Below are 19,100 nucleotides of genomic sequence, written 5' to 3' on the forward strand. Positions count from 1 at the left end.
GCTACAACGATACATAGCCTCTAGTGTTGTAACCCGAAATAGTGTTTGGATTTTGCAACACTAGCAAACAGCGGCGCTGCTAATAACGACGGCTGAGCGGAGAGACTGCATAAGTATTCTTTATTTTCGCCACACTCCAAAATAATTTAAAGGTAGTAACCTAATTGTGGTTGTGCAAAAAAACCCAAGCAAGCTATTTACTGTGCGTTCAACGTGAAGCTAAGCTCACATGCTTGTCATTTTTTTTTGTTGTATTTTCTTTTGTGGGGTCTCTCTAACCTAGAAAGTTACATAATTTTATATGTTATTGTGTGTTAAAATTGTGCAACGCATAACTGTTAACTGTTAATTGCAGCACACACAAGATGTCGTTTGTGAAGAATGCTCGCCTGTTGGCCGCCCGCGGCGCTCGTTTGGCCCAGAATCGTTCGTACTCCGATGAGATGAAATTGACTTTTGCTGCCGCTAACAAAACGTTCTACGATGCCGCCGTCGTTCGTCAAATCGATGTGCCATCGTTTAGCGGCGCCTTTGGCATTCTGGCCAAGCATGTGCCCACCCTGGGTAAGTGTGTCAACAGATGGCGATCTCTCCATCTACATATGGCGCACAATCCTTTCAATCCATTACATCATCATCTCATGCATTTGTGCTTTGTTTTTTGCAGCTGTGCTCAAACCCGGCGTCGTCCAGGTGACCGACAACGAGGGCAAGCTGACCAAGTACTTTGTGTCCAGCGGCTCTGTGACCGTCAACGAGGATTCCTCTGTGCAGGTGCTCGCCGAGGAGGCTCACAATGTGGCCGACATCGATGTGAATGAGGCCAGACAGCTGCTTTCCAAATACCAATCAGAGCTCAGCTCAGCTGCCAGCGATAAGGTAAGAAAGAGAGAGAGAGAAAGAGAGTGGATGACAGTGAAAACTCGCTAGCAAACAACTACACTGCTTTTCGAACAACGATTAAGGATAGCTTTCGACGTCTAAGCGAGTTTTCACTCTACGCTTTAAATTGTGCAATTAATTTTGCAATGCATTTCTTTTCATGTTATTTTTTGCAGGCCAAGGCGGAAGCTGCCATCGCCATCGAAGTTGCTGAGGCGCTTGTCAAAGCTGCCGAATAAAAACAAAACAACCAACCCTATAAACAATTAACATAACAACAAACAACCTTACACCAACAACAACAACAACATCTGCTTACAATTGTGTTTAATATAATTAAAACATAACAGCATTGTTATGAAACAATAAAAACAAAAGCGAATGAATATGTGTAATATCGTAATAACAACGGCAACAGCAGCAACAACAACATCAGTAACAACAACAATCACAGAAACAACACCAACGACCAAGCATCACAGCATATCTTAAAGATGATCAATCTGTTTATAAATGTAGATATATTTTTTTGATATTCATTTTTTTTTATATTTTTTTTTGTGTGTGCACACAACAACAACCACAATCACACATCAAAGAAATGATGTTGAATTTAATGCATAATTCATGACAAATGTTTAAAGCGCAGGCGCAACAGCTGCGTCAGCACCGACAGCGACGTCGACTGCAACGCCAACGCGAAGGTCAAGTTTACAAAAGGCCAGCAAGTGATTGAATCTTCTTTTTGTTTTCGTTTTCTTTTTTTTTTAATAGTGTTTGGAAATCTTTTTCCCCCCAACTTAAAAAACGCCCTCATGAAGTGAGTGATTGATAGAGTGCAGTGTGGTTTTTTTTTTAACAATTTCAAGATTTATAAAGTGAAGCAATTCAATAGAAATTACAATTATTCTGGCGGATCATTCCATACTTTGGATTAATGTCGAATTTCTTACATATTATGTAATAATGACTATTAATGCATCAAAGTTTATATAATAATGTTATATTTCCCATATTTATGATTATATATAATATTGACTTATATAATATTTTGAAATTGACAAATCGCCAAGTTCGTCAACAATTTTGTTGATCTCTACACTTTGATAACTGCACATATCGCAGTGCATCTGGAATTTGTTAATGAATTTCTATTCACTCTGCTGATAGTGTTAATTTGTTTAATTTATCAATGATCACAATGTTAAACCATTTAAAGTAACAACTGATTGTGTTTGCTGTTTAATAGATTCGCAGCAAGTTTCCTCAGTGTAACTTAACATACACCTGTTAACAGCAATTTCTTATGTGATCCTCACTGTTAACAGCAGACTGTTAATTTAATTTAAAATTCACCTGTTAACAGCAGTTTCTTATCCTCGCTGTTAACAGCAGACTGTAAATTCAACTGTTAACAGTTTCCCAATTTAAAATGCAATTTTTTCTTTTCAATTTAACAGTCGGTTTTAATTTTCCGTAACAAAACCAAAACAAAAAAAAATATACTATAAAAAAAAATTCAAATAACTTAACTTAAGGTTGCTTAGAAGAGTTGTGTGTGTGTGTGTTGTGGGATAGGTCGAAGGATCGAAAGAGTTGTGAAAATTGATTTGAAGTAGCAGTCGAAATTAGGTTCGGAGACAAACTTTGAATGGTGAACTGTTGTGAGTTCGCCTCCAGTGCTGTGTGTGTTGAAGTAGTGCAGTTGCTACTCTTCTTCTTCCTGTTGTTGTTGCTGCTGCTGTTGTGGTTGCTCCACTTAGAACTGTGGTGGTCCATAGGTCTGGGCGGGCGCATGTCCCAGGGGCAGCGGCTGTTGCTGCTGCTCCTCAACGGGAGCGGGCAGACTCAGGACTGGTCCCTGAGCAGCGAAGCTGGGAGCAGGCGCTGACTCGGGCACACTGAGCACCGGCGATGGAGCGGATACCGAGACACTGGGAGCAGCGTACTGGAGAGGAGCTGGTGCTGGAGCGGCAATTGGAGCGCTGTATTGAATGGGCGCTGGAGCCGGAGCAGCGTAGACGGGAGCGGGGGCGGGAGCGTTGTAGATGGGAGCAGGAGCGGGTGCGGAGATGGGAGCACCGTAAACTGCAGCGGGAGCGAGCACGGGAGCTGGAGCACTGTAAATGGGAGCTGGAGCGCTGAAGATGGGAGCGGGAGCTGGAGCGCTGTAAATGGGCGCTGGAGCGGGGGCGCTGAAGATGGGAGCGGGAGCAGGAGCATTGTAGATGGGAGCGGGAGCAGGTGCGCTGTAAACGGGAGCGGGAGCACTGTAGATGGGAGCAGCAGCTGGACCGCTGTAGATGGGGGCAGCACCGGGACCACTGTAGATGGGAGCGGGAGCAGCGGCGCCAATGGAGCCGGAGGTGGAGTGCTCATGGATGACGCGCACCACCTTGGTGGGAGCAGAGATGCCGCCGCCAATGGACTGCAGACCTGGGCCGCCATGTCCCGAACTCTCGTGCAGAACCTTGATCACCTGGGGAGCGCTCTCAACGAGGGGGGCGCCGCCACCGCCGAGCAGAGGTGCTGATTCCTGGTGCACCACCTTGATGACCTTGACGGAGGCGGGACCATGACCATGACCATTATAGATGGGAGCTGGACCGCCGATGCTGCCACCGCCGCCGCCGCTGGAAATAACCTTCACTTTGTAAACCTGGGGAGCGGGACCGTAGCTGTAGCCACCGGCATAGCCGCCATCGGAACTGCCGCCGCCCTGCTGATGGATAACCTTGACCACCTGGACGGGACCGTGGCCGCCACCATGTCCACCGCCATAGGAGCCACCGCCATAAGAGCCACCGCCATAGCCTCCTCCACCGCCACCTCCTCCATTGCCGCCCAGGTTGAGACCAGCCTTAAGGCCGCCGCCGTTGTTGTTGGAGCCGCCGCCGCCGCCACCAAGGAGACCCAAGAAGCCAGCGTTGGCCACAGCAAAGAGAGCGCACATGCAAACGAAGACCTGCGGCATGTGGAAAGAGTGCGTTAGAGTGGATGCACTGCCTCTGAAAGTGGACAAAGTGGACACTTACCTTCATGTTGACTACTATTCCTGCTTGATTTTGTAGTGGGGGGTGGGAGAATGGATGGATTCGATTGGTGACTCCTAAAGTCAAATTCTGTGCAAACACAACTGATGTCAATTCGTGGAGCAGCGCTCGCTTTTATATTCCCCAAGTTGTAACCACAAGAAGAAGCAGCGGCAGAGGCAGCGACAGCAGCATTATCAACAGCTGTGTAAAAGCTCATCATGAAGTTGGATTCAACGATTCGAATTAGCAACGCAATCGACGCAAGTTTTCGAAGATGAAGATGAAGACCAGCCCGAGTTAAACAAAAGCATTTCATTAACATTTAACATTTGCAAAGGGCCATTCGATGATCATGATGATCATTCAAGTCCAAACAACATCATCATCATTATCACGATCATAGTATCATCACGAAGATGATGCAAAGTCAACTTGTCTGTTGCCCATCCAATGTATTTATTTCGAATACCCGGCTTTGATTACAATGGAGTGAAGTCTGCGTGTAACTCAGTGTTGGATCCGTCAAAGAGAGCAAAGTAACTATTATTATTATTCTTTTCTTTTATATATATTACGATAATACTAGAGAAATTTCTGATATTGATGGAGACATTAGCTATATAATTTTTATATGTCCGTCTGTTTGAAAAGCTAGAACTCATGACACTTAAGATTGAGCCGGTCTCAAATCGTAGAAACAGAATTTAAGAATGCATTACATATGTAATATTGAAGATAATGGTCAGTTTCGGAATGTTATTATATTATATTTTATGTGACAAACTTAAGGCACACTCCATTTATATTTTGTGCCTAATTTGGGAATACAAGAAAATAGTACCAATAATAGAATATTCATTCCGATCGCATAATAAACTTTTAAGTCATTGCCGGGTATCTCTCAGTCGGGCAACAGCGAATGCCGCTTTCTTACATGTTTTGTATAGAAGTTGCCGCCGTCGTTGTCGTCGCTTTCATTTTCATTGGGGCCGCGCCCACTTTGCATACGCAGCGTGTATTACACACGCACACACATGCGAGTACCTGCATAAATATCGTTATCGATATCGACAGCCATAAGTATAACATGCATATCGAGCTGTTCTTCATTTCCATTTCCAGCCCATTGCCTTTGACACTTTCCAGTTTTCATGTAAAGTGCGTAAACGTAACGTAACGAAACGAAACGTAACCTCACTGCAATCTGTTTAGTCTGTCTGCATTTCCGAAATTCCGAAAGCGGCCTTTTTCTGCTAATTAGCATGAAAATGAACTGACCGTGGGCCATTGCTTTTGCTTTTGCATTTGCATTTGGCTTTGCTTTTCGCTTTTTTGGCTTTGCCTTTGCGTTGCCAACTGCCTGATGATAAGACATCAACAGCAGCGCATCGATGAGTGTCATATAGCGCTCCCCCTCACCCTTTGCAATTTGCATACTTGCCTCACACACACACAAACACACATATTGTTTGTCTGTCTTTTCTATCTTTCTGTCTGGTTGGTGCTGCTGCTGCTGCCCACGTGAACCATCAAAAGCATCAAAGCGCTGCTGACCAAACCCACAAAAAGATAAAATACAAAACGAAAGAAGCAGAGGGGAAAAAAAGAAATAAATTGTATATTAGTCAAAACTCTCCCAACTCAATCTCAATTTCAGGCCATCATTTCAAGGTGAATCGAAATGGTCTTTGTTCCAAATGGCTGCATGTGTGCGTATGTCTGTGTACGTGTGTGAGTGCACGTGTATGCAGTTCACACTACTATCCGTGTGTGTGTAGTAGTTTTGTCAACTGAGCTATTAAGTTGACTGGCCAGCCTGGTTATGTAAAATACCAAACAATTAATACTAACATTGTCAAATGCTCATAAAACTCATTTAATCGCTCCAGCTATGCACACACCTATACACGTGTGTGTGTGCGAGTGTGTGTGTGGTAATTGTGTGTGCCAATTAGTGTGGGAATGCAACTGGCAATCTGCAAACTATTCAACGAATTTGTCAACTCTTCAAAGTGCTCACAAAAGATCTCTTTGGCCTGCTTCGCATTTCATTGATAAGCTGACGATGCAGTTGGTGTTGATGCTGCTTCTTCTTCGTCGTCTGCTTTTGTGGAACAGCGTTAATCAAAAATGTGTACGGAACACATGTAAGTCTGCACTTTCAAATCTATTCATCTAGTATTATTTTCACATAATTTTTAACTGCTTGTTGTGAAATGATAAAATTGAAAATTAAGCTCTTGTGGGAACTTGCTGTAAATTCCTGCACTGCTCGGGGCTGCCAACTCCTTTGAAAATTTCCATGTCTTAGCTTTCTCTACGTCATTTGTATATCGCCAAATATCAGTAATAATAAAGTATTTGATACTTTTAATAAATTCATAATTTGGAATAGCTGTTTTAAGCAAAATTAAAATTAAAATATCGCAAAATAGTGACATTAAAAATCTATTTCATTTTAAAAATTAATAAGTTCGATAAAGGGAATACAAGATTTAAAACTTAAGAGAATAAAAGTTTTTGTTTTACACATGTATTTATTTTATTTAAATAATGTATAAGTATAATAAAGAGAATAAATATTTTAAAAACAATTTTAAGTTTGAGTAAGTCAAACTAAAAATATATAAATTGAAAGCTACACTCTTTAAAACAAATAGTTAAAGCTTAACAAAACTTAATACTTAAAGTAACGAGATTACAAAAAGAACAAATATTAGAGCTCAAAATATAAAAGTCGTTTTCATAATTACCAAATGAAAATATCCATTTAAGTTGGGTTTATTTTTATATATTTGCTGTTTATTCATTTAAAATATAAAAGAAAACAAAATCATCTGCTCTATAGCTGTGTAGTTAAGAGTTATACAAAAAGAAGAAACGTTTGAGTTCAAAATATATTTAAGATGTTCTCATTATTACTTTATGCAAATATTTATTAAAGTTAGGCGAACTTTTTATATTTTAGCGTTTTATTTTTATTAGATATAATTAAAATGAATACTAACGTATTTCTTAAGCTCCGGCTGCAAAGACCTTGGGGTTATGTTTTCTATTCATGAAAAATAGAAAAGAAAATTGCCTTTTACAAACAATTAATAACTCTATAGTTAAAAGAGCTGTTTCACTCCGTTTCTTATTTGAACGATTCTTGGGCATTGGAAGCTTGACTAGTTTAGAGTAGATAAACGGACTTGGTCTCCTTACTGATAAAAGCAGAAAGTTTGTATTCGTTGTCGAATATTTTATGAGAAACTTAAGTATACGATCTTAAATGATCTCTAGAAATCTTAAGCGCTGTTAATATCCACATGTTTGCTAGAGATGTTATTGGAGTAATCCTTTCGTGAAATAATACGAGAGTTTGTAGTTAGGAATGTACAGATTTAGGATTTATTCGGGAATTGTAATAACACAAAAAAAAAATGTAAAAAAAATAGTTGATTTGAGAACATTATTCGTTGAGTTTTTTGTTTGTCGAAGTTAGGTCCAGTTTGTTGAATTTGAATTGGATTGAGGATCGAGGAAGCGTTTATTTCTTCTGCTTCAACCAGCCGCCGTAGGCGAGAGGAGACTCGTAGACGGAACCGATAGAGCCGACGCGGACCACAGAGGGGCCAGCGACGTAGGCGGCGGGACGGTGGACGACGGGGACGGCAACGGGCACGGCAACGGACTCAACGACGGGCACTTGACGAACAACGGGCACATGACGGACAACGGGCACGTGACGGACAACGGGAACCGATGCGTAGCTTGGACCATAGATGGCGCTGCTCTGGCCAAGAGCCAAGCAGGCGGCGAGCAACAGACAGGCAAGGAAGAACTGCGAATTGAGGACGAAGATGCGATCAGAATTTTGATTGCGATCCGATTGTGATTGTGAACTCACCTTCATGTTGATTGGATAACTGAATGATTTGTTGATTGGCTTTGGCAGTCACTGGGTTTTTATACCCCCGAGCAGAAAGACAGACAACAGAACCTTGTCCCCGACAATAACTGGAGCAGCAACAAACTCGCAGCGCTTGACAGCCAAACAAATAGAACGGCATTTCAAAAATCGAAAAAAAAAACAAGCAACCAAAAACAATATTGTTCAAATGAGAATTGAAAAGGCGTTATGTAAATTGCGCATACGTATTTTGTGTCGATTATAAAGGGAGGGATTTAGATGTTTGGCATTATTATTGAAATTCCATATTTGCAGCTTTATGAGGCAACCAATATTCAAACAGAACAATGAGAACTTGTTCCTGCAAACAATCCACAACAATTCGCACTCAAATGCTCATCTTCAACGTCAGAAAATTAAAAAATCAAACTGAAACTGAGACCAATTGAGCGCCTCTTGATTGATTCTTTTCATTGGTTAAATTTATCGAGACTTGGGTTTTTTTTTTTATTTTTATAATTTCAATAGTGTCGAGATCTATCTATAGACTCAACTCAAATGCAAATATCCATTGGCCCCCGCCAACTACAATAATAACTAGTCTTTTTTTGGCTAAGCTTCCCCATATGATTTCATTGCTTACAAACAGGTGACAACAAAAAAAAAAGAATAGCAGTCGAAAATCGAAAAAATCGAAAATCGAGAAATACAATAACTTTATAAATATTATTTGTTTGGTGTTTTTGTTTCTTTCGCTTTTGTTTGACACTTTTATGCCCTCTACCCATAAAAGCTGTATAAATGGGGCATCATAAATTTTTGCAAATGTCTTAAATTGTTGAAGCTGTTGAGAGTGTTGAGTATTGAGTATTCCTGCACCAAATTGGGTATATTAGTTCCACACTTTATTGCTTCATTTGTTTTAAAATGTTTTGTATTTAAATTCAATTTCAAATTTTTGTCCTAGAATTCATAAATCTGTCTTCAGCACATAAAATGTTTTTACAGGGCATCGTCTAGTCGTTCAGGGCCGTAGCAAACAACGCGTTGTTTAAATTATGTTGCGGCAACTTGAAGTGTTGCATACTTTTTCGGTCTTCGGTGTTTCTCATCTATTGTGTAGGCTGAAAGCGGAAGTTTTGTTTCGTAATAATCATAATCATATTTCGATTTCTATATCTCTTTTATATAATATCGATTTCTATATATGTATATTCAGTTTGTATCAATGCTTAACTTTCGCACTTTATTTGCGAGGGTATGCAAATGCACTTTTAATTAATTTCTTTCCATTTTTAATGTGATCTGGTAAATTAACAAGAACTCAAACTTGATCGGACAGTCGAGAATATATACATATGTATATATATATCTATACTTATACTTTGGGTTAATCCAAATGAAACTTTTACTCAATAAGACGCCCATTCCGGAATCGGAATCGTTAAAACAAGTCTCCATTCATTTTTATTGAAATTGTATTTTTTTTTTAAGTGCTTATTATCGAAATTGTGTTTCGCATTTGAGTGGGAGAATCGTCAAGATCGATATAGATTCACATGAATTCACTCTGCATAGCTTTGCCGTTAGTCGCTTGTCTTCTGACGTAGTGTTGATTAATTATGCACTTGCTAGTGTTGCTAAAGCGATTAAAAACGCACACACTTTACGCTTTAATGTCAATTCTGTTTAACTAGCTAACAATCATTTGCAAATCACTTCAATAAATTATCTCACTTCGATTGTGTGACAATGATAGAGAATTGTTGAACATTTATTTTTAATCCACTTTATTTGACATGTTATTTCTATGTTATGTCACACAAGTGGGTGTGACTTTCTAATAAACAAAACAAAGAGTGCACGAGATTAAACAGATTAATAATTAATATATGTATATAGAAGCAAGAGATTTCAGCATTTATAATCTAAGGTAAGAACGCTTCTAAAATATTGAATGCTTTAATTGAATTTTCGGTTTAATCTCTTTATAATTTGTCTGCAGTTTAAAACTTTGTCGATTATATTTGTGTAACAACTTGATGTATTTGCATCAGTTGGTAATCGCATTAATTTCTTTATAATTAGTATCAATTTCATAACGAATTCTCGCAGCTGTTTCCTCAACTTGAAGAGTTGTCGAGGGGTTTCCACTATTGTTTTACGTAATGAGTTTCACATTCGACTTTGGGTCAGTTGTAGATTTTGATTTGTTGTTGTTGTTGCGTCTTCTCTGGCTACGACACAATTCGAAAAACAATGCGGAATCAATTTGAAGTCACGGCTAGTTTCACCTCTGACTCTGACTCAAAGAGATCTCCCGAGATCTCCATATTTGGATCTACTACTCAGAGAGCTCAAGTGGTTTTGAGGCGGTCGCTACCTGACGCTCCCCCTCTTCCCTCGTTTCCTCGCTCCCCCTCTTCGCTCTATCTCTTCACTCTCTTTCTTGGCTGTCTCAAGGGCAATCTATGAAAGTTTTATGATATAACTTTTGGCAGCAGCCCCCACAACAAGTTACCAAATTAGCTTGCCCATTGTTTTTGTTTTCGATGCTGAGGAAAACGGTTTTATAATAGTCGTTTTTTTCAAATATTTATAATATATATTTATGTTTATTGATTAACAAATAATTTAACAATGATTTCGCGATGATTTAAGCCTAGTAAAAAAAAATATGGTAAAAAAAAACAATTGATTTGGTCTAACTAAGTAGGGAGAGGAGGGGAAAGGAGCGTCTCCCTCTCTTTCTCCCTTTCTCTGTCTCTCTACCATCCGGAGCTGCCTCCCTGACTCCAGCCACCGCCGCCTGAGCTGCCTCCTTGGCTCCAGCCACCGCCTGAAGCACCACCCTGACTCCAACCACCCGAGGAGCTTCCTCCCTGACTCCAACCTCCCGAAGAGGCGCCTCCCTGACTCCATCCACTGCCGCCAGCTGAGTTCGAGCCGCTGCCGCCGCCGCCAAAGAGACTCCAGAGGCCACCGCCTCCTCCCTGACGCTGTTGCTGCTGCGACTGGTCGCGAACTTGCATCACCTTGAGGGTGCCACGTTGCACCACATGTCCGCTGTTGAAGAAGGCGCCTTGAGCTTTGTCCGCACGCATGATGATTGCTTTGCCCTTCTGGCCGAAGGCATCAATCAGCTGTCCATTGAGGGCATCCACATTTCCATAGCCACCGCCTCCAGAGGAGGAACCGCCATGACCCAAAGCATCTTCCTGGAGCACAAGTTGAATGATCTGCGGGAGAATGGCATTCAGCTGATAGGCTGAAGAGGAATGCGAGCCGTGGGAATGGGAGTGGGAGGAGCCGCTGCCGTAGCCATGACCTGCGGCATAGGATGAGCTGCCATAAGAGTAGCCACCGGAGGAGCCGCCATGGTAAGCGGTGGGCGCAACGGGCGCGGCGGGTTGTTCGATCACCTTGTAAACCTGTTCGCCATAGCTGCCGTGACTGTGACCGCTGGCATAGCCCTGACCGTAGCTGTGACCAGCGGAGGCGCCACCGCTTCCGTGTCCGTGACCATGACCATGTCCATGTCCGTGACCTTGTCCATTGCCATCTTCGAGAATGATCTTGATGAGCTGCGCGGAGCCGCCTCCGCCACCGCCGCCTCCTCCGTGACCTCCATGTGAGTAGCCATGACCATGAGCAGATCCTCCTCCGCCGCCACCGCCGCCGCCGCCATGAGGTGTTGCTATGACATTGTAGGTGGTCTTGGTTTCACCTCCGCCTCCTCCACTTCCACCTCCGCCGCCGAGCAGCGACAGAAATGTGGCATTGCAGACGCACAGCGTGGCCAACAGACAAATGAAGATCTGCAAGAGCAAGTGCATCATCGTCGTCGTTAGCATTGTAATCCACAAAAAAGGAGCTCGTTCCCGCTGGACTTACCTTCATGGTGCTTTACTCTTTGTGTTCTCTCTCTCTATCTCTCTCTCGCTCTCTTGTGTGTGGAAACGCTGAGCTGTGCTTCGCGCTGTTCCTGGTCAACGAATGATGCCACTTCCCCGACTGAGCTCAGCTTTTATACAACGTCCATCAGCAGTCGCAGTCATAGATGCGGCTTCCGCCAATATTACCGTTAAGAAAAGGGCCGCCGGGCGTCCGGCTTCAACGCAACGCATTGCAGTCGACAGAGGCAGCAACAGCGACAGCGACGCCGACAGTGGCAGAGGGAGCAGCAGCAATGGCAGCAGAAGCGACAGCAGCGATGTCGCCTCGTGAGACTCTTGGCGGGAGCTGAGATGAAGAGATGCAAAGAAGATAGACAGAGATAGCAGACGAAAGGGAGAGAAGGAGAAGAGATATGATGAGGCTGCGATACGCATTTGAATGCACTATGGAGCGAAGGCACATATTTGTGAAATTAATCGGCAAATGTAAGTTGCTCAAAAGAAATGATTTATTTATTGATTCAGTGAGGGGAAAAATCAGCATCACCTTCAACCAATTTAACTTTTATTACATTAATCAATCACTAAATATGGTTAATTCTCTAGCGGAATTACAGTGGAAAAAACATAAACCAAAACAATTTTAAAAATAAGTAAAGTTTGTTCTTATAGCTCTGGATTAGCACACAGCTAAGATTGATTTTAATCTTACTTTAAGTTACGAGTAGTTTCAAATTTCAAGAGAAGAGTGAAACTAGTTTCATTTTAGATTTATAAGTGTTGAGTTTGGCTCTATTTTGGTAAAGATTTTAAGGTTTACAATTTCTTAAATCACTCTCAAAATAGATATTCCTAAGTTAATCGAAAATGAGAGCTTCGGTGTAAAGTAGTAACTCTAACACCTAGTAACCTAACACCTTTATTAACCGGATATGCCTCCTAGCGAAACTTTTCTTAAAACATTTTTAGCCGTCCCCTTTTAGCGGTATACTCCTCTTGGTGAACACATTTCCTAAGACATTTTAAGCCAAATCCTCTATTAGAAGAACACTTCTCCAGACAACCACTTTTTTTATTCTTCTTTTTAGCGGAGTTCTCTATTAGCCGGATACTCCTCCTAGCGAACACTTCTTTTGAGGCATTTAGGGAACGTCCGAAAGTTGTTTACCAATAAATGTCCCGTTAAATTCATATAATATAATTGTTGATCTCTCTGTTAGTAATTTTTGTAAAAAACCTTAGTTCAGTGTCTGTTTTGTTTGAAGTTATCATCGTTAGCGCAATCAAACTGAATTGAGTTCAGTAACTCAGGAAAACTCTTGCTAAGCTTACAAGTTATCAACTAATAATATACTTTGAATATGACTAGTGCATTGTGCATTTGTGCCCATAGTACACGCGTTGGGAATACGCATATGACGAATATCAATGGGCAGTGGGAATTTGTAGCATTCGAACGAAGCGAAGCGAACTGAACCACGCGCTTTGCTAGCTGCGATTGCTCAGCTTCCCCCTTTTCCCTCTCTCTTCCCCCTCCCTTAAGTCCACTCTCTTGGTCGGCGAATAGCCTCAAGTTTAGCTTCGTCATCTTCTTCAGGTTGAGCTTTTCTCATCCGTGGGCTTTGCCACAGAGTTTTGGCGTTTGCCTCTTGTAATTCACTTAAAATATTTGAAAAATGAACAACAACAACAACATCAAGAGTAAGAAATGGTCACAACATTTTGTTGGAACAACTCTTGTCGCTGCTCCTCCTCCTCCCCCCGCTGTTTGCCACTCACCTCTCTAATTTCATTGTACAGGGTGTTGCAGTCGGGTGTTAATTGAATAACAACGTTTAACGGCATGCGAAATTACATAAACAAAATCGAGCAGTCGATTAACCATTGATTGTAATTGATAAACAGTTTTGATAGCACATTAATTGATGAGCAAATTAACTGCACGAGTTCTCTTTTTTCATTTTCATTACATACTCTAAGACATTTTATTGAAACAACGAATACAATTTTTTATTGCAATGCCTTGGCTATGCATATTCATTTTATTTATCAAATATAGTTCAATATAATAATTCATTTTCTTTCGTTGACAGAAGTGAAGAAAATATAACATATTTATTTGACATTTACAACTTCAGTAATAACCACAATTTGTTCATCAGTTCTTTCTCTTTTGGGAAAAACGTTTAAAAGCTTAATTAAACAGCAATTTCAATGCTCGAAAGTCGACTTAATTGAGTACGCAGCATAATCGTTAAATCAAACACAGTTTGTTGGGTATTAAAAATGAATTAATTGTGTGCTTGGTAACAAACAGCAAAAACAACGATAAAGTGCACCCTGTATTTGTTGTTTTGCTTGCTGGTTTGTTTGAAATCCCAAAATATGCAACAATAACATAAGCATTAACGCATCTCCGAACCAAGCGACCCAAATCCCCCGACCCAGTAAAGCCCCCCCTACCTCTTCCCCCTTTCCTCTTCCCCTTTCTCACCTCTTTCTTCTCCTCCGCTGCTTCGCTTTGCCGTGTCGTTCGTTCGTTCGGTTCCTCTTACAACAAATTGACCGGCTTTTTGCATATGATTATCGATTTGAGCGTTAGCTTTAACTTTAACTTTAGCGTTATGCTGCTGTCCACGCTTACTGTACCATACCCTAACTGCTGTGCGTGGGGTATACTCGACGTTGAGTGTTGAAGAGCTTGCCTCGAATAAGTACGAAATAGTATATTATTATTTGTTGCAAGTAGTTTAGAAAAGATTTATAACGCATAATTGTAATAGTAAAACTATTGTATTTCAAATCTCGAGCATTGCGCAAAACAAACAAAAACAGCTTAACATCCAAATTCAACTATTATTACACAAAAAAAATATATATTCCATTGTGATAGAAGTATGAGGTTTGGCCCGAATAAGTTTTCCCCTAAGTGAGTTCTTATGGTCCTTTATTGCTGTAATGGTTCAGTTACTTAATGAAAAAATCCAATCTAAAAAAAAAAAAACAAAAAAATAAAATAACTCAATGATATATTTATTACATTATTTGTTAATTATATGATTTAAAAAAATAGGTAACAATACCCATTGAATAATTGAATTTATTCTTAGATTTCGTTAGCGTCATTTACATATGTAACATATGTACAAGTAATTATGTTATTTCAGAATAAATATAATTTACCTAAATTTAAGCAAAATAAATAGTTCAAGTTCATTAGATAATTCTTTGTTAATCTTTTAAATATTGCTTTTATTTATTTAATTATAGCTTTGATAACACAAATAAATGTTTGTACATTTCCAAAAACGTATACAAATCATTCCTTAAAAATTTCCGCTTGTTAGGGTATTTGATAGTCGGCGTTGCGACGCATGCGTGTGGCCCTCATGTTTATGTTATTATTTCGATGTTGTTGCAACAGAAAGCAACTCGAACAGTTGTCGATTGAGCCAATCTCGGTGTATGTTTTTTTGTTTCTTTTGCCACAACATTTTGCTTCAATTCAATTCAGTTCCACAGTTTAAGATGAGAGACTGTTGCAGTCGCAGTCGCTGTCGACGTCGACGGCGCAGTCGCAGTTGACGCTCGATTATATCATGACAAGAGATTTGAAATTTGTTTAAGTTAAGTTTTAAGTGTGTGTGTGTGTGCATTTTTATATAAATTATTTAATGCGCATTGTTGCGCATATTTAACTCTAGCCTATTTCCCCCTCCTCCACCCTCTTCTTCCCCCTCTCTAGAGTTGTAGCCAAATTAAAAGCGATTGGCATTTTATCACTTGGTATTTTGTAGACAGTGTCAAAGCAGCTATTCAGCAACTTCAACTTCAGCCTCAACATCGATGTTGCTTTTTGTTATCAACTCTTGTTGTTGTTATTGTTGTTGTTGTTGTTGTTGTTGTTGCCACCGTCATCGTTGCATTTGCAAATAGTTTTGTCACTCGGGTTTATGGTTGATCAATGACCAGCATTCCACTTCCTTGGAATTTGTTTACTTTTCTTTTCGATTTTGATTTTTGTTTTTCATTTTTTATTTTTGCGTGGGGATCGCACTCAACTCGACTTTGTTGTCGACTCATTCTCAATTTATTGATTCATCACTTTGTGATTAGTGATTATGCAATTACAACAATTGACAAGCCGAACAATTACTTACATTATGTTTATTATGCTCATTATACTAACGTTTCGTTCGTTTTATTGCTTCATTTCACGTTTTTCCGCCTCTTAACTTGAACTTGGATCCCAGCAATTTAACATTTATACGCTTTGCCACCTTTTCGATTTCCCTCTTCGCCTCTTTCATTTCGCCATCTCAAGCGTTTCACTTGTTAATCTCACAACTTAGCGTAGCTCATTTTGTGTGTACAATTTATTAGATTTATTTGGATTTATTTATTTATAGCATGATAATAATTAAGTGATTCAATCATTCTGAAGTTCTTGCATTTTGTATGGAACAGAAGAAAAATTAATATTTGCGAATGATTTGATATCATCATTTTCATTATTTTATAAAATAAAACGAAAAGAATGTAAATAAACCAATATAAAATAATATATTTGTATATCTTAATTTTTCTATATTTTTGGCAATCTTCTCGTTATATTTCGTAGACTTTGTTTTTATTTATTAAGGGAATTATATTCCAAATTAACTCTATGAAATATAACAAGAAGATTGCCAAAAAATAGGTTATAAAAATATTTGGGAATGATTATACCAAATCCTTTGCAAATATATTGTTTTTTCTTAATAATATTTTGCAAATATTGTTATTTATTCTGTTCTCTCTACGATCTTAACTATTGCTTATATCACACAAAATATTCATATTCAGATTGTGCAGATTTATTATTTTGAAACTTGTCTCGATTCTTTTTATTTTTATTTTTCTAGTCATAACAATAGTGTTTTTTTAATCCTTTAAATTAAAGGAGAACTAATTTTTATTACAACCCAATTGACTTCTTCATGTTTTATTTTCTTTTTCTTTCACAATATCTATTTCATTTTTGTTTTATGCTATTATTTTGTTTATTTTTTATTCATTCATTTTATTCTTTGTTGTGATTTTGATTTGTTTTTATTTATACAAGTTATTTCTTGTTATTATTTTGTTGGTCTTTATACCATCTTTATTATGGCAATTAATTGATTATTTAACAAATTAGAACCAGATTTCATTAAAAATTGATTTCCTGTTATACATTTTATTTTTTCAGTATCATGTTGTGAATTTGTTTTCTATCTTAATTATGTTTTATAATTTACAAAGTAAAATTGGCAATAGGAAATACATTTTTATTAAATTCTTGTTCTATTATTAAAAATTAATTTTCTGTGCCATTTTTACTTTGTAAGTAATAAAACATATATATCACTTATACAATTTGGCAGCAATTACTTGTCATCACTCGTCCCCCGACTGAAGAATTGGAATTCGGTTGCCCAACCAGCAACTTAATTATAAATTTGAGCGATTCGTCATGGGAATTAGCTTATCAAATGTCGCATGTCGCATTCCAAAAATTCCCCCTCCACTGCTCTTTCCCCTGTCTTCACTTCTGCTCTTGGTGTATGAATTATCTACTCTCTGAATTTGGCAACCGAAGAGTTCGATGCGATCGATTTTAGTGAGCAACGCCCATTTCTCAATTTTTGGTCATTTGGTTCGCGCTCCACAGATTTCCGCATTTCGACAGTTTCCAAATGCTTTACATACTCATATATCATCGACTCACACACACACACAGAGACACACACTTGCAGTTCGGTTATATCACCGTAAAGATACGTTTTATAGATTTCAAATCTACAACACATTTTATGTTGATTTACCAAATTCAAATTCATTCATAATTGTGTTGGCCAATCATTCAGCAACGTGAGAGACGAGACTCTTTTTCCCTCCTCTTTTTTCGACTGCTCCCATCTAAATCGAATGCCGCGATGCCTCATTATAATTATAATTATAATCATAATCATAAACATAATCATAGGCTGCCGCTGCCCTAGAGTTTGCTTTTGGCCATGGAGGTGCCAGAGTTGACACATTCACAAAAAACGCAATTAATTGCAGTTACTTTTTTGATGTAATGTTTTAATTATTAAACAATTGAGCCTGACCCTCAAAACCCGAACGAACCCGTTTTAAACATACAACAAGATAATTTACTATAATAATAGTTAAACTCTTTTTGCCAAAAAAAAAACTTACCAAGAAGGTTGTGCAAATCATAATGAAATCAAATATAATTTGCTGCACATCAACAGCTCAGTTGTTTCCAAATTTATTATTTATTTATGAATTTAAAATGTTTAGATATAATTAAAATAAATACTAACTCTATTACTAAAGCACTGGCTATAAAGGCCTTCAGCTTGGCTCCCAATAATATATTCATAATGCAGTCTATATAGATGGATGATAACATATTTTTATGTTTGCCCATTTAGTGCATTTACCTTTTTCGCTTGGCAGTGTATAAAACTGGTATTTGGCAAACTATCAGCTTAAGCAGCGGGCTTATCAAATTGATATTAATCTGTTTTTCTTTTTATCATCTTCAGTTCGAGTTCGACACGTGAAGCTTTAAAATATCCGGCAGGTGCATAAGCGGGAGGCAGAGACAGAGAGGGAGAGTGACAGCGAGGTGTGCCCCCGGGATGATTACAAAATGATCAGCTAATTGGTTTGCGTGGCGATGGCCCATTAGACGCTCCGCTGAGTTTTCTATGCTCTGCCATTGCATTGGGGTCTTGTTAATGCGGGACAACATTTGTGGAGCTTAATATTCACTTTAAATAACATTTACTCTGCGATTGTTACATTATTTTAATGATAGTAAACATATATAATTATAACACTAAAGAATTGAACGTGATGTATTTAATAAAAATAAAACGACGCTTTAACAAAGCGAAAGCACAAATGCAAAGACTTATGAGAACACAAGTAGCATAATACGAGTATATTATGTTAGCAAAGGTAAGTAATTAAAGGGATGTGCTACATCCATAAAAAGGTAGGTAAGGAACATGTTTTCGTTTTGTAACCATAAATCTGCTAACTTTGTAATCACGGTAACTAGTACAATCGATTGGCATTCAACGATTTCATAGACAAATTCCAGCATATCAGAAAATCCACCGTTTCTCAGTCAATGAACGTCAAAAAATTGTCAACTCAGCAAGTAAAATACCAGGCAAACAGAAATTAAAAGTATGCAAACGCTTGTTTATTTTGTTACGCAATTAAATTTTGAATTTGCGCCATCGGCCTAAAGGCTACAAAGTACAGAGACAGCAGAAGATTTACCAGGCGAGTAGCGATTAGCAGCAAGCAGACGTACAACTGAGCGCACCCTCAAAGTATGCCACAAAA

General features: G+C 39.0%; 4 protein-coding genes across 4 annotated transcripts; 1 reads left to right on the top strand and 3 right to left on the bottom strand.

Annotated features, from left to right (window-relative positions):
- The first annotated feature begins 17 nt into the window (after positions 1 to 17).
- On the top strand, positions 18 to 1,277 carry LOC117567591 (ATP synthase subunit delta, mitochondrial). The gene is made up of 4 exons (XM_034248092.2): positions 18 to 152; positions 356 to 564; positions 668 to 879; positions 1,059 to 1,277. Exons 2-4 carry the CDS (start codon positions 366 to 368, stop codon positions 1,119 to 1,121), a joined length of 474 nt encoding a protein of 157 aa, XP_034103983.1. The 5' UTR covers positions 18 to 152; positions 356 to 365; the 3' UTR covers positions 1,122 to 1,277.
- A 1,070-nt stretch (positions 1,278 to 2,347) lies between these two features.
- On the bottom strand, positions 2,348 to 4,099 carry LOC117566775 (skin secretory protein xP2). Its single transcript, XM_034246321.2, has 2 exons — positions 3,918 to 4,099; positions 2,348 to 3,847 (listed from the first exon to the last, which is right to left on the bottom strand). Exons 1-2 carry the CDS (start codon positions 3,921 to 3,923, stop codon positions 2,642 to 2,644), a joined length of 1,212 nt encoding a protein of 403 aa, XP_034102212.1. The 5' UTR covers positions 3,924 to 4,099; the 3' UTR covers positions 2,348 to 2,641.
- Positions 4,100 to 7,318: 3,219 nt separating this feature from the next.
- LOC117566764 (uncharacterized) lies at positions 7,319 to 7,906 on the bottom strand. Its single transcript, XM_034246310.2, has 2 exons — positions 7,810 to 7,906; positions 7,319 to 7,743 (listed from the first exon to the last, which is right to left on the bottom strand). Exons 1-2 carry the CDS (start codon positions 7,813 to 7,815, stop codon positions 7,450 to 7,452), a joined length of 300 nt encoding a protein of 99 aa, XP_034102201.1. The 5' UTR covers positions 7,816 to 7,906; the 3' UTR covers positions 7,319 to 7,449.
- A 2,674-nt stretch (positions 7,907 to 10,580) lies between these two features.
- On the bottom strand, positions 10,581 to 11,792 carry LOC117566754 (uncharacterized). Its single transcript, XM_034246300.2, has 2 exons — positions 11,707 to 11,792; positions 10,581 to 11,630 (listed from the first exon to the last, which is right to left on the bottom strand). Exons 1-2 carry the CDS (start codon positions 11,710 to 11,712, stop codon positions 10,581 to 10,583), a joined length of 1,056 nt encoding a protein of 351 aa, XP_034102191.1. The 5' UTR covers positions 11,713 to 11,792.
- Between the last annotated feature and the right edge of the window lie 7,308 nt (positions 11,793 to 19,100).

This window comes from Drosophila albomicans, chromosome X (genome assembly GCF_009650485.2).
Source record: "Drosophila albomicans strain 15112-1751.03 chromosome X, ASM965048v2, whole genome shotgun sequence".
Taxonomy (NCBI): Eukaryota; Metazoa; Arthropoda; class Insecta; order Diptera; family Drosophilidae; genus Drosophila; species Drosophila albomicans.

Bases quoted from the DNA above. Each gene is read 5' to 3' on its own strand.
- LOC117567591 (XM_034248092.2), top strand. From the start codon at position 366: ATGTCGTTTGTGAAGAATGCTCGCCTGTTGGCCGCCCGCGGCGCTCGT. The intron at 565-667 runs GTAAGTGTGTCA...TGTTTTTTGCAG, and splicing joins CAAGCATGTGCCCACCCTGG to CTGTGCTCAAACCCGGCGTC. The intron at 880-1,058 runs GTAAGAAAGAGA...TATTTTTTGCAG, and splicing joins GCTCAGCTGCCAGCGATAAG to GCCAAGGCGGAAGCTGCCAT.